We start from the raw sequence: 14,226 nt of genomic DNA, 5'->3' as shown, positions 1-14,226 counted from the left end.
ATTAAATTATCCTAAATGAACCCCTTCTTTGGTAAAAGTTAGATATGAAATAATTATTTTACTTTTAATAAGTTAATTTACACCACTAGTCTCTTATCTTTTAAAATATTTGTACTACCATATTTAGATCAAGTGTCCTTTAATCAATTACTTAAACCACCCGCCACCATCACCATTATCGGTTGACCCCACCATCGCACTGTCGTCTCCGCTACCGTTGACGCATTGCGACAACGACTAGTGGTAGTGACGACGGTAACGGCAGCGACAAGTAATATAGGTTTTTGTTGTAAAGATAATTGTTGTAGAAATGGTAGTGTATTATTTAAGATGAGGTTTATAATTTGTAAATTGTTTCATTATTTTTTTTAGGACATCATTCAAGGAGATAAATGGAGTTTTAATAAGTCAAAGATATTTTAGTTTTCTGTGTTATTTGTTTTTAAAATAGAGAGGGAGAATGTGAGTAAAGAGGAGGAAAATACATAGAAATATGAGGATGAAAACAAAACCCATCTGGCCATCCCCATCCATGGCTTTGGAATTCTATGTGTATGATGTCCAACGTTTCGAAATAATACACACCAATCAAACAAAGTTAATGAAACCCATTTTCATTTCTCAATCTTAAAACCTATTACCAAGGTTGTAGAACTCGGGGATCGGGATCAGGATCGGATCGGCGAGGTGAGGAGACGGGAGATTTTAAAAAATCGGGGAGATATCAGATCGGGTGAATAGTGAATAATAATAATAATTTATGGAAATATATTTAATAAAAGTTTAAGTATATATTAAAAACTCATAGATCTTAAACTTTTGTATAACTTTTTTAAAAATATAAATAGAATAAATATAAATTTATGATATATCATGAGAATATAGATTTTTTTTTTTTAAAAAAAAAAGAAAAAAAAAACTTTTTTTGACTTTGACCCGATATTTGACCGATATTCCGATATTTGACCCGATCCAACGAGTTTTCCAACGTTGACCAACGTTGACCCAATATTTGACCGATCCTAGCCATCCCGTCTCCTGGAGTGGCCGATTCCGATATCCGATCCGATATCTCGGCCGAGATTTACAACACTGCCTATTACCCAAACAACCCTTAAAAGTTAGTATATCTATACTACTTTATAAAACAAAAACTCTCATCTCCCTCCTTAATTTTAAGAACTTGAAATGACACATTCACCCTTCATTTTAATACATCTTTATATCTATTTTATGGACTGTGACTAAAATGCCCTTAAACAAATTCAACATCTATCTCTCCCTCATGCTGAAACACATAACAAAAACCCTAATTCAAAATTCGTCCCCCTCTTCCCCTTTTCATATCCCACGCAACAATTCTTCACATCTCCGGCCGCAATGAAATTACTTTTACGTTGATAACCACACCATCATCGTCGCCGTTACCGCAACTGCATTGCGCGGGCACTAATCTAGTATTTTTACAATCAGTAAGGCCACTTTTTTTTACAAAGAAATTTAAGTTTAGGGATGTACGGATAAAGATGCCTAATTATGGAACAAAACTAAGAAATAGATATATAGTCATATTGATGAAACATATACAGATCTATCTTAGCATGTTAGCTTATATTAGTACCTTAAATGTGCTCCAATTGTTATTAAAAAAAAAGGACGTTCTTATGCATATATAACACCAGAGACTAGACCACCTCCTCTCATCTTTCATTTTCAAAGTCTTAAATTTCCTTTTTGAGAATAACTACACTTTATGTCATCCTCTCATTTTCACGGTTAGTCATTGGGTCTATGGCAATGAGGTTCCCACCCCCCTATATTTCATGTGGCTATTTGTTTCATCTTGCATAATTATTTTTTTTTTTTAGTACTTGCTCGCTAATTATAACATATTGTATTACACACTTGTACAATTAGCTCGTAGTTTGATTGCTTGAAATTTGTAGAACTATGGTCTTTTGTTACAACCATCACTAAAGTGGTCTAGTGTTTTGGCGTTTAGATGCTGCCTTTATAAGAGAACTCAAGTTTAGACCTTGCTAGCCTGCTACGTAAATGTTTTGGTGGTGGCCAAAGGGTTAACAAAAAGTCACAAGAGCACTTCTTAGCCAACATACATCCAACTGATCCAAGACAAAAAGTTCACCTCATTGAAAGGCCTAAACACAGAAATATCACTTACAAAGTTTTGTGTTCACAGATAGTTAATGCAGTATCATACTAGATTTATAAAAATATCATACTGTTTTACAGCAGTAAGTATGAGAAACAGAATATTAATCGAAGTATATAAAATAATGACGATTTCAAGCTAAATAATCATAATCCCTAATTGTTATCCCATACTGTTGTCCAGCTGAAAAATTAATTGAAGATGTCAAACAAAAACTAGTATTCAGAAACCCCCAAAAAAACATCCAATATCTAAAGTAGTGCATTCTATTTCTATGACAGTGAACTGCAAATCCTTCAATGCCAGACAAAGTAGGAGCACATAGTAAAATGGAAGGATATATGCATGCATCATAATAGATTATTTTTGTACCAAAAGAAATCCGTATAAGGATGATTGCACATGTCAAGAAGAAAAAACTTAATTTTGTAAAAACATTTTCCAACAAGTTCTAGGTCTGAATCTTTAATTCCATGATTTGGTCCGACATAAAAAAGTGTTCAAATGCGGTACTCAGAAAGGAAACAAAATAGAATCTTAGGAACTTAGTACAAGATACATGCTGAAAACCAAACCAAATGGAAACCGTCTACAATTTGTCAATAGGATCCCCATTTCATAGTCGACCGATAACAGCTTCAACCTCCTCCGGGGTATACAAGTGATAAGTAGGAGCAACCTTCGCAATATCCACATTATTGGGAGTAACCTGAACTCAAAATAAGTGTATTGTAAGATGTACTAGCTTACAAACCACAATCAATTTGCGTATGAAGCAATTATAACAAGAGTCATTTTTGTTAAGAGATACACAAACCAATTCTTGAATAAAGTTCAATAAATCATAAAGCATGATTGCTCCTAACTATCGGATTATTCTAAGCATAGGTATTACAGTTCTTTGTTCTCTCCCGGTGCGTTAAGTAAGAAATGCATTCTAAAAAAAATACTCTCTAGCTTAGATATGTCAAAAAAAAGAGAGAAGGTTTAATTAAATCCCATGCTTTCATGGTCCCTGTCTCTGCCCTAAAACTAGCCAACAAATAGGTCTATTCCGCGCTTTCTAGGTGCGCATCTCCATTGATTAAAAAAGGACTTGATAAATAATTTCATAACAAACAACCATTTGTATGAACTCCATGGACTTGTTGGGCCAAAAGGTGATGGATACCATGCAAAATAAATATATAGAAAAGAACTAAAAAAGATGACCATGACACTTGATAGCAACGTTATTACAGGCTCCATGTGCACTAAGATGCAAGGGGTCCCCCGGGCCTATGCCCAAGACAAAGAACTAGGTAAGGGCCTCATAAATGCGAGGCACATCATATTTTATCGATGCAAGTGTTAAGACTATATAATCATAACTTAGAAAGGTATTACAGAACATAAAGTATCAAACTTAGTCCATTCCAATCCTTGTAATAATGTAATATTAAACATACTTAAACTCTTTACTCTATATTAGACATCACACACAGTATAATTCCATATCATGGCATCTGGTATAAGCTAAGTATGAACTACGTAGATAAAAAAATTATATTAGCTCATCAATCAAGATTAATAAACTCCAAGTCATTATCAAGTATATTATGATATTCCCTTTTACTCCTCTTAGTAATTGATGTCATAATACTTGAAAGATAAGACACCAGAACTTAAGATTGATATCTCTATAAAGAAGATCATAAAAAGACTAATATAGTCCAAAAGAACCAAAGGTTGGTTCAGGTGGTTGTATTGCCTATATTTCTTTTTACCGCATTGCGACTTTATTTGGAAGTGGCGCAGGTTGTAATCGTATTGCCTATATTTCCTTCTACCGCATTGCAACTTTTTTTTATAAGTTAGAATGATGAGTTTACATGGGTTTCTTAACAGTGTCTTGTATCTACATAAAAAAAGGCCCACGGTTTGAGCTGGTGGGCATGCAAGCCTAGCCGCACTTTTGAAAACCATGGTTGACAGGCTTTAGAGCTCACAACCTTTGGAAAATAGAAAAACTGACCTTTTCTTCCATGACTTGTTTCAAGATAGAAAGAGCGATTGTTTCAGCTTCTTTTAGTGTCAAGTCCTGCAAAAATCCATATGATACGAGCAAATCAAGTAATCTAACATGTGGGTCAATGAAATTGAAAACGATAAAAGTAAATGAGCTCTATGAGACCTTATTATATTGCTCCTGCAGAGAGCTGTCAGCACCTTCCGAGCCTGAACCTATAGCTTTTCCATTGCACTGCCAGAATGTGCCTGATGGATCCGTATAGTATCTGTACATGTAACAGACTTATTATTTATCCTGACAAACCCTAGGGTTCCTACAGATCTAAGATAATGTAAACTTATAACAACCTATATAAACAACAATCCCTATGTATAGATTCACAATAGCTGGCTTATATCGATCTGAAATACTATATGTGTGAGTGTGTAATATATATACTTAATTGAAGTAGTACATTTGTGTATATAGATGATATGATATAATAGATTAAATTGCCTTAAAATTACAATTGAATTGTGATTGGAGTACAGATATAAGGATTTTGTATTTCAGATCTGCTTTTTTGCAAAGAATGAGTTGATTATGAGTTGAAATTTCTTTGTTTGAGTGAGAGTGTAGTGTCTATATGGCGTAAGTTAGTATGTGAGCGGGTGGGTGGGCTACATGCTAAGGTTTGGGTTATTCGGGTTTTAACTTCACTAAAACTCTACCAAACATCAAACCAAATTGGGTTAGGGTTGCTCGGGTATGAATTGGGTGTGGGTAATACCCATATAAACCGAATTAGGCTGCTAAATTTTGTTCCAAAGGCATTATGTATGTATATTTCAACTAATAAATATGTACGAGTACATGGCAATAAAATGGTTATCTATTAAGTTGTGTTTGGTTTGTGGGAAAAAGAATGAAAGAATCACTTTCATTCTTAATGAAATTGTTAGGTTCAGTGCTTTGGGATTACAATTGGATATCTAGCCCATTAATCAGTGTTGTCAAAGGCGTACGCCTAGGGGAGGGCGAGGCCCACATAGGCTAGGCCCAAGGCCCATAATGTGAAAGGCGCAACAATGAGAAAGGAAACCGGTTTTAAGGATATAAAACCCTACAAAAGAAAGGAAACCAGTTTTAAAGTATATAGAAACCTGTTTTAAGGATATAGATTTGATTATGGGGTTGTGAAAACTGGCTTATATTCTTTTCAGGTCAATAGAAAATATAAAAACAAGTTTATATATCAAAACTCGTTTCTATATCAAAACAGGTTTCTATCAAAACAAAAACAGGTTTTCATATCAAAACAGGTTTTAACATGAACAATATGGTTTGAAGTTTTTTGTTTTCAATTTATGAACAATTTGTGTTGAACTTTTTGGTTGAAAGCATTAATGGGTTATATTAAATGGTATTGTTAATTTAAATGGCATTTGGTTTGTCTTTTACTTAGTGCGCTTTTTTTTCCAGTCCCGCGCTATTTTTGCGCCTCTCGGCTTCGCCCCATTTGGGGTCTTTGCGCTTTGAATTCGCCTTCGCTTTTGACAACTATGCCATCAATATAAGCACATACTAAACCCACCAAAGGTGGTGGGTTTCAAAACTCATTCCCATTCCTACTCTAAAACCAAACCTGATTTCAAACATGATACCAAAATAAAGAAGTCACAAAAATGTGTTGAGATCAAGACAAAACAAAACTTTAGGAAATGGGAGGGACAGGGAGGACTCGTAGTCTTAAGCACACTAAAAAGAGAGAAGAAACTTAAAAAATGGAAGCTGTTGCAATTGTTATTCCAATTAATCTTGTTCCAATATATTTCAAAAAAAAGGAAGTGGTTTGCATCTCTCAAAGTGAACACTAATGATTCCAAAAGCTTTTTGAGAACAACTTTATAACAAAAAACATAAGTTTTCCTTTGTTACAAATTCTAAGAGGGAGAGTTTTTCCTTCATATATGAAAAGATACCACGTGACCTCATGAAGTTTAAACAAACAAAAAATTTTGGGTTATTCCGGCCCTCGAATTGAAATTGAACAATCTAGATACCGACCCAATCTAAAGCATATGGGTTCAGGTTATTATTCGGGTCCACCGGCAAACCGATAACAAGATCTGTAAAAGCTTGTTCGGGTTTTTAGTTGGGTCAAGGTTAAAAGGCCACCCATATTTCACATGACTACTAAAAATGACCATATAGTTTAGCATTAAGTAAATGAAAGAGCTACTCAAATTGATAAAAAAAAGTGAACATACAGATTCCGATATTACTGATGTGCCTTACGCAAGTACTATAAAGCACTGATAGACGCAATGAGCATATAAGGCATAAACTTTAGAAAATTTCTTTTGCAGTTCTTTGTTTTAGTTATTAGTAACATGTAATATTAGTTTATATGCAAGTAATATATATACAAAAACAAATTAACAACAATCTAATTGATAATGAAGAAACAAGTCAGAAAGTATGTCGGTACTTACAGGCTGGGACCATTTTCATCATGGCCAGCAATAAGAAGAGATACCCCAAAAGGTCGAGACTGCAAAAACAAGGAAAATTTAAGATATTTGTTGAAGAGTCTCACAAACATAAGGTGAAGCTATCCCTAATAACAGAAACCCTGAATCCACAACTTAACACAGCTACAGATGCCATCGGGTGGTCAATCAACACAATTACGCCTACCAGAACAGAAATATACCTCTACAGTAGTCCTCTATTAAGAAAACACCTATGTCCTATTTTTGTACCAAAGCAGTTCAACCAAATAAATATACATACAGAGAGATGCTACCAGAGAAGATTATCGACATTCAAATACTCAATCATACTAATTATGTTAAAAGGAAAATAAATAGAACATGCACTCGCAGTAAAAGCAACAGCAAAGATGGTTCGCAGGGAAAGTAAGCATAGAGATAAAGTTTACTAACCATAGATTCTTCATCTCCTTCACCAAATCGCAGTGCCAAATCACAAAGGGCTTGGGTAGTGGACTCTACCGTCATTGGTTCACCGTAGGAAAACCTATGATTCTAGATTACAAACAAAACATTAATATCAATGTGATACTCATTCATAGTAAATTAAACATTCATTGATAATAAAGTCACCTGTGTTTCAACTCGCGCATGCTCAACAAGTGTTCGGGCATCTGCAATTAATCCACTCATGGCACAGCCAATATGCTCGTCAATTTCCATAATTTTTTCAACACTACTAGGCTCCTGAAACAGCATTTAACATGTGATTAGAAGTTTATGATACAAAAGTATAAAACTATTTAGCGTCATAATCTCGATTTCCGAGTTAGTGTGGCCACCATTAGGTATCGCTTGAGTATGCGCAAGTTACTTTTTGTACAGAGAGGGAAGGAGAGGAAAGAAAACAAAAAAACCGCATTCTTGAGTTTTTTGGGAAGAAAGGGAAAAGGAAGTTTAGGGCTTTTTAGTTTGAGACTTTTCCATCCAAATACAAATCGACTGAGAGAGAAAACACTCCATGTTTTTGTATAGTTACAAACCTATCCCTCTAACACTCCTCTCGCACTCCATAAACCTCTTCTATCCACGGAAAACAACAGCATCACTGTCTACTTCCACAACCCCACACAATACTCAAAACATGAAAAATCTCAAAACATACTAAAAAATATACTGAAGAATATATATATATACTGAAGAATATATATATATACTGAAGAATATATATATATATATATAACACTGGAATTACCAAGAGTGGTGAGGTGATACGCTTTTCAACGGCAAGAACAACCCCTTCCTTGGTCTTCAAACCGATGGCAGTGGAACCTAACTGTAATCACGATATGAATCAAATATACGTAAGAAACGCAGAAACAACAACCATTAGGGCCACAAACACGCAGAATATTAGGCGAGTGGTTCATAAACCATTTGGCAGAAAATTCATTTAAGTTCAGTAACAAAAAAACATAAACAAGATTTCCTGTTCGTTTATTTCATTTGTACGAACGCTGCATATGTATCTGTCTAATTCATTCACTCATATGTTTACATTCAATAAGTTGTTCATTTACATATTTATTTATTTTTTTGTTCCTTTATGTGTTTTGTCATTTGTCAGCTAAAATTAAGCAAACCAACATACTTAACAGAAATTAAATTAATTAAAAAATAAATAAACAAAAGTAGCAAAAAAAAAAAAAAAAAAAAAAGGTAAGACTAATACCTTGATGGCTTCAATGGCATATTCAACCTGAAATAATCTGCCTTCTGGAGAGAAAGTGTTAACACCTCTATCATACTCTGTCCTGCATTCATCATAAATAAATAATTATTATAATTATAGACCAAATAATATATATATATAAAGACGAGTTTCAACTAAAAAAAAGGATTGAATAAAAACAATACCTTGTTAGAAACATGTTGAAGATTGAATAGAGAAAGATCGGTCTACAATTAAATTAGTTCAGAAAGAAATAAATCCAGAAACAAAGAAATAAAAATTTGGGGGTTTTGTTTATTTATAAATCGAAATTTTTGTATTTATTCTTGGGAAGGAAGTTAAGTTAAAGCAGTATATTTGGCTTTGTGTTGGTGGATCGGTTCGGGTTCTGTATCAAAACCCGGCCCAAAAAGAAAGTTGGATTAGCCTTCGTAAATAGGCCTTTTTAGCTATATTATTGTTGGGCTTATGGTTCATTTCTTTTCAAGACATTCAAAAATTCCAAGTTAACAAAAAACTTGAGATATGTTTGAAAGATTTTTATATCTCAATATCAATAATGAATTAACGGATGAATACTAACGGAAAATAAAATAAATTTAAGATTGGCTTGTACCAATAATTGAAGTCACATTCGACGGTTTATGACCATGGATTTGGTCATAGTAGGTTTGCAACTCATTCCAAATCTTTTTGTCATGTGAATGTGATTCGATCCTTATGTTTTCGGAACTCTAATGCAAGATTATGCTCGTTTGAGACTTGAGAGAGTTCATGATTTTTGCATTAGTAACATAAGTCGAGCTACTTTTTTTTTTTACTTTAATTTATAGGCTAATGAAGTAGACCCTCAAATTTATCCCGTTTAAGGTCTTCAAAAACTTCAAACCGGCACTGGCTCTTTCAACCCTCGTTTTTAGGGATCGGGGTTGGCATCTTGCAACCTAAAGGTACTTCCATTTTTTATCCTAGCAGCAAAAAAATCTAGTTGATGACACAATAAGGTTACCAAATCTTGGGTTGATCAACTACAATACTTTATATTTTTAATGTCTAATATCATTCAAGGACCATTCCCAAATTCAATCTGCAAATTGAATCCTTTATTACATTTCCATATCTCCGATAGCAACTTTATTGGAGTAATTATGCAATGCTTAGAAAATCTCACCTCTCTACACAAAATTTAGATTTCAAACAACTTTTTTACCGGATTGGATTCTCAATGATTTGGAGATATCATCTCTTCTGTAAGTTCAATAGATATGGGACACAATGGTTTTCATCGCATCATTCCAAATGTACATTGTGAAAATTTATTTGGGCTTATTTTTTAAATCGAAAAATGCCAATCTCACCCTCAAAATGTCAATTGTTGCACATATTTGAATTACGAAATAACAGTAGCATATTTCCTATGTGGTTAGGAGATTTTTGATGGCTAAAGTGCTAAACAACTTTAACACTTACTTTTCCACAACTATATATGCTTAAAACATAGCCTAAAATGATACACATGAATTTCAGTCACTCAAGAATATTCACCTTTTATTATCATGTCACGTGCATTATTATATTTTAAATATATCTATTACGAGTACTTTTTTGTACTATGTACAATTAATGGATTAACACAATGTCTATTCTTTTAGACATTCAAAATTTTCATACCCCTTTCATACACAATTCTAGTCTCGATTGATGGGGGAATATATATAAGCTTGAAGTTGGTTTGGTCGATGTTGTAATCTTAGCTTCAGTGTAACTCTTAACATTTCGCAACTATTATTACATTTAATAGAATATCTATTAGACTAGACTTGTATAAGTTGATCGTTTGCTTCAAACTTATTCACTTGTTGTTCAATACTTATTTAATTTTTCTACAGGCTAAGTTCTTTCTATTAAGTTTCTTAATTAAAAAAATTCCTTAGGTACGAAAGAATTATAAAGAAACCTTTTATTAATTACATCATGTGACAATCGAATTTGGTATGACAACGAATTATTTTTGTCAGCATTTTAGTTGTATTTTTAAATTTACAAACAAGTAAAAAAAAAAGTCATTAGGTGAAGGTGGGGTTATGAACTAATTATGGATTTGTTGTTGCTTCAATTTACTGGACTAATTTTATGTATGACCGTATGGGTAATTAGTTAATTTGAGAGTTTTTATGGATTTACTTTTGGCCCAAATTAAAATGGGTTTGTAAATGATATTAAGTAGTCACCTTGAGGAACCAATCCATGAAGAAGCAATGTCTTTATTGATAAAGCTGGTTAGGGAGCCCACCAATAATCACCTCTATCATCACATCATCACCGTCCATTGTATTGCGCTGATATCATACTAGTTTATAAAATAAGTAAATGGATCCCGTATTTGTCAATACGAAAGTGTAGGGTGGAGCTAGTAGGGGGACTGAGGGGTGTTTAGCCCCGCCAATCATTCATGTCTTCCATTGCAAGGTTAGTTTATAGCCAACTAATACAAAGGTTTTTTTTAAGTCAGTCACCCCCAATCTATAAATGTATAATTTCTACCCATGACAGTTCAAGTAAAACCTTTACATTTAGTCCATAAAAGTAAATCATCGCAAAAAAAATTCTATTTTACTAACATTTTATGAAATGATTATGTCTTTCATATTATATTATATACAACGATTGGGAAAAAACACGGTTGATCCCTTTAACGTAAAATCCTGGCTCTCCGAAAGTGAATTGTTACCCATTAAATTTACACTTTCATAATGTTGTTTTGTCCATTAAAATAAATTACACATGTCTTTCAACGAAAAAAATATAGTAAAGTATACGCATGTCACATTTTGTAAATGTGATGGAGCAAAGCCATAGTAATTTCCAATCATCATGACAATAACGAAGATGATGATGATGATGAACCCTATCAATCTTAAATTCTCTAACCTTAAAAATCTAGGAAATCTATATCCAAATTCATGCACACATCATCAAAAACAACAAAACACAAAATCATCAAATTCATTGCTCATAACAAAATCCCATGAAGAAACCAATAATCACACTTCACTCCAAACATCACAAGAATTATCATCAGCTAAATCACTTGTCCATGAATTCAACCCCAATATCCCAATTCAAGAAGCCTTGACCCCACCAAGTTCTTGGTACACATCCCCTTCTTTTCTCTCCCTTGAATTCAATCAAGTCTTCTTCAAAGGATGGCAGGCTGTTGGTAATCAGTACATATATATATATATATGTATATTCTCAAATCTACTATATACAGTAACTTGTAGTATGTTTTGATTGGTTTTAAGCTCAATATTGACTGAACATTAAAAGTCAACCCCATGAAATGACTTGTTCTGTGTACCTTGTTATTGACATAAAATGATCATATAATCCATTTTCCAAGAATCCCTTGATGATAATGTTGACATTCAATATAAGAATCTGTAAATATTACTATTTATATATATATAAAAAAAAAAAGGTTGTAAATTATGATTTATGCAAATAAAAGTTGTAAATTTGTGTCAAATGTCGAGGTAAAATTATCGAATATGATATGTTGAAATCTATGTTTGATTGATATTTAGGATGTACAGAACAAGTTAAGGAGGCTAATACTTTCTTTACTGGAAGGTAAATCTAGTATACATTTACATTTATTATATTGGCTTCCTGTTGAATGGTTAAACTTAATTAAATGATATGTATGATCAGATTAGGAAATGTAGAATATGTGGTGTGTCGAGATGAAAAAGGCGAGTTACGTGCATTTCATAATGTATGTCGCCATCATGCATCCTTGCTTGCCTTTGGAAGTGGAAAAGGATCTTGTTTCGTATGCCCTTATCATGTGAGTTAACTTCTGCTACTGTTGCGAATTGTTATTGTTAGTTTGTTTTTTAATAGAACTGATAGAGTTAGCGAAAATGTTAATTTATTCAGGGATGGACATACGGATATGATGGATCACTTTTGAAGGCAACCAGAATAACAGGGATAAAGAACTTCAATGTTAAAGTATGGCTTCTCCTTTTTTGTGATTAAACGATTTCGTAGCTCTTTTTTAATATTTAAAACTTGTGTTATTGTTGGTTATTTATATATTTGAGTTTAATGTTATGTTCAGGAATTCGGGCTTGTTCCATTGAGGGTAGCCATTTGGGGGCCATTTATCCTGCTAGATTTAGAAAGAGAGGCGTTTCCTCAACAACAAGCTGGCGATGCAGTGGGGATGGAGTGGCTTGGCAGCACTTCACAAATACTATGTACCAATGGGGTCGATACTTCTTTAAGCTATCTTTGCAGACGTGAATACACTATCGAGTGTAATTGGAAGGTGCAATTTTAAAGCTCTCTCTTGTAAGCCCATTACCGAGTCACAGTAGAAGGGTTAGGCTGGTGGGTAAGATTTGAGACCTTAATTTCGACATGCCTTAGGGTCTAGATCCACACGTGCTATTGATGACGAAAAGGCATAAAGTGTGTTGGTCCACGTGTTGTCGATATATTGCGGCATTGAGCAGTTACTTACTTACTATTTCATGGACCATTTAGGTCAAATGTGTTGGATATAATGCTTGTTCATCAAAATTAAGTTGACAGTGTACAATGTTCTGCAGGTGTTTTGTGACAATTACTTGGATGGTGGGTATCATGTACCTTTTGCTCATAAAGATCTTGCATCAGGTCTTAAACTCGACTCGTATTACACAAGGGTATGCTTTCTACTTTGTTAATTATCGGGTATTCCACTTGCATTTGGAGTATGTATACTTTCTTTGTATAGCGGAATGTCAAGTAGTTAATGCTAACATTACATTGCTGTTTCTTTTAAGGTATATGAGAAAGTAAGCATACAAGGATGTGATGGGGGTGAAAGTCAGGGTCAGGAAGAATTAAATAGGCTTGGGTCAAAATCTATATATGCTTTCATTTATCCAAACTTCATGGTGAATAGGCAAGTTCAGTGATTTCATCCTGGTCTACACTAATATGGCCGCTCTATCTTAATCATTTAAAGTTTCGTGATGGCTGAACACAGGTATGGACCTTGGATGGACACAAATCTAGTACTTCCGTTGGGACCCCGGCGATGTAAAGTGATTTTTGATTATTTTCTTGATGCTTCTCTAAAGGTAATTTTACTTTAATTCGCCTCCACATATGCATGATGGTATATAACAGCTCCTTTTGTAGGATGACGAGGCTTTTGTGTCTAAGAGTTTACAAGACAGCGAGCGGGTTCAGGTATGAATAGATCCTCTCCAACATTTGTCTGTTTGGCTATGTTATGGCAAATGCCATCTGTAACCTGTGACTTTATATGATGGCAGATGGAAGATATCATGTTGTGTGAATCAGTTCAGAAAGGGTTGGAATCACCGGCCTATGGAAGCGGTCGATATGCTCCTATGGTCGAGAAGGCTATGCATCATTTCCATTGTATACTACATCAAGATCTCATCAAGTGATTTCATGTGTCATGGCACTCAGGAAGGTGAAGCATCCGTTACCAATTTCATTTAGATGCTCTGCCATGCTCACAATACAAGGTGCGGTCTGCTAAAAATGCGAATTTCTTATGTAGTTCATGTAGAATACAATACATGCTAGAGAATTACTACACTTATAAACAGATTGTCACAACGACATGTCGACATGTGAGATATTCAAATGAATAATTGAATAGTCAACTAATTGACAACATGTGTGTAAGGGAATTTATCTGTAAGCGTAACATCTATTGGTTAAAAACTGGTGATATGTTGCAAAATTAAATGGCCCAACGACACAACATTTTCCGTCCAACCTTTCTTAACTTTGTTCACATTTCGTA

At 34.0% G+C, this 14,226-nt stretch overlaps 2 protein-coding genes across 2 annotated transcripts; one reads left to right on the top strand and one right to left on the bottom strand.

The window, feature by feature from the left end:
* Window positions 1-2,610: 2,610 nt before the first annotated feature.
* Window positions 2,611-8,712, bottom strand: LOC122592425 (proteasome subunit alpha type-5). Its single transcript, XM_043764643.1, has 9 exons — window positions 8,576-8,712; window positions 8,391-8,472; window positions 7,914-7,994; window positions 7,292-7,405; window positions 7,112-7,213; window positions 6,659-6,717; window positions 4,347-4,449; window positions 4,188-4,253; window positions 2,611-2,882 (listed from the first exon to the last, which is right to left on the bottom strand). The coding sequence occupies exons 1-9, from the start codon at window positions 8,587-8,589 to the stop codon at window positions 2,790-2,792; spliced, it is 714 nt and encodes a 237-aa protein (XP_043620578.1). The 5' UTR covers window positions 8,590-8,712; the 3' UTR covers window positions 2,611-2,789.
* A 2,479-nt stretch (window positions 8,713-11,191) lies between these two features.
* Window positions 11,192-14,094, top strand: LOC122591352 (choline monooxygenase, chloroplastic). The gene is made up of 10 exons (XM_043763616.1): window positions 11,192-11,610; window positions 11,978-12,023; window positions 12,105-12,240; window positions 12,333-12,407; window positions 12,517-12,726; window positions 13,010-13,105; window positions 13,226-13,347; window positions 13,432-13,525; window positions 13,587-13,637; window positions 13,724-14,094. Exons 1-10 carry the CDS (start codon window positions 11,265-11,267, stop codon window positions 13,859-13,861), a joined length of 1,314 nt encoding a protein of 437 aa, XP_043619551.1. The 5' UTR covers window positions 11,192-11,264; the 3' UTR covers window positions 13,862-14,094.
* The last annotated feature ends 132 nt before the right edge of the window (window positions 14,095-14,226 follow it).

The sequence above is a fragment of the Erigeron canadensis genome, chromosome 3 (genome assembly GCF_010389155.1).
Source record: "Erigeron canadensis isolate Cc75 chromosome 3, C_canadensis_v1, whole genome shotgun sequence".
Lineage (NCBI taxonomy): Eukaryota > Viridiplantae > Streptophyta > Magnoliopsida > Asterales > Asteraceae > Erigeron > Erigeron canadensis.
The sequence above is the reverse complement of the archived record's forward strand: the minus strand, read 5'-3'. Positions and strand labels throughout refer to the sequence as shown.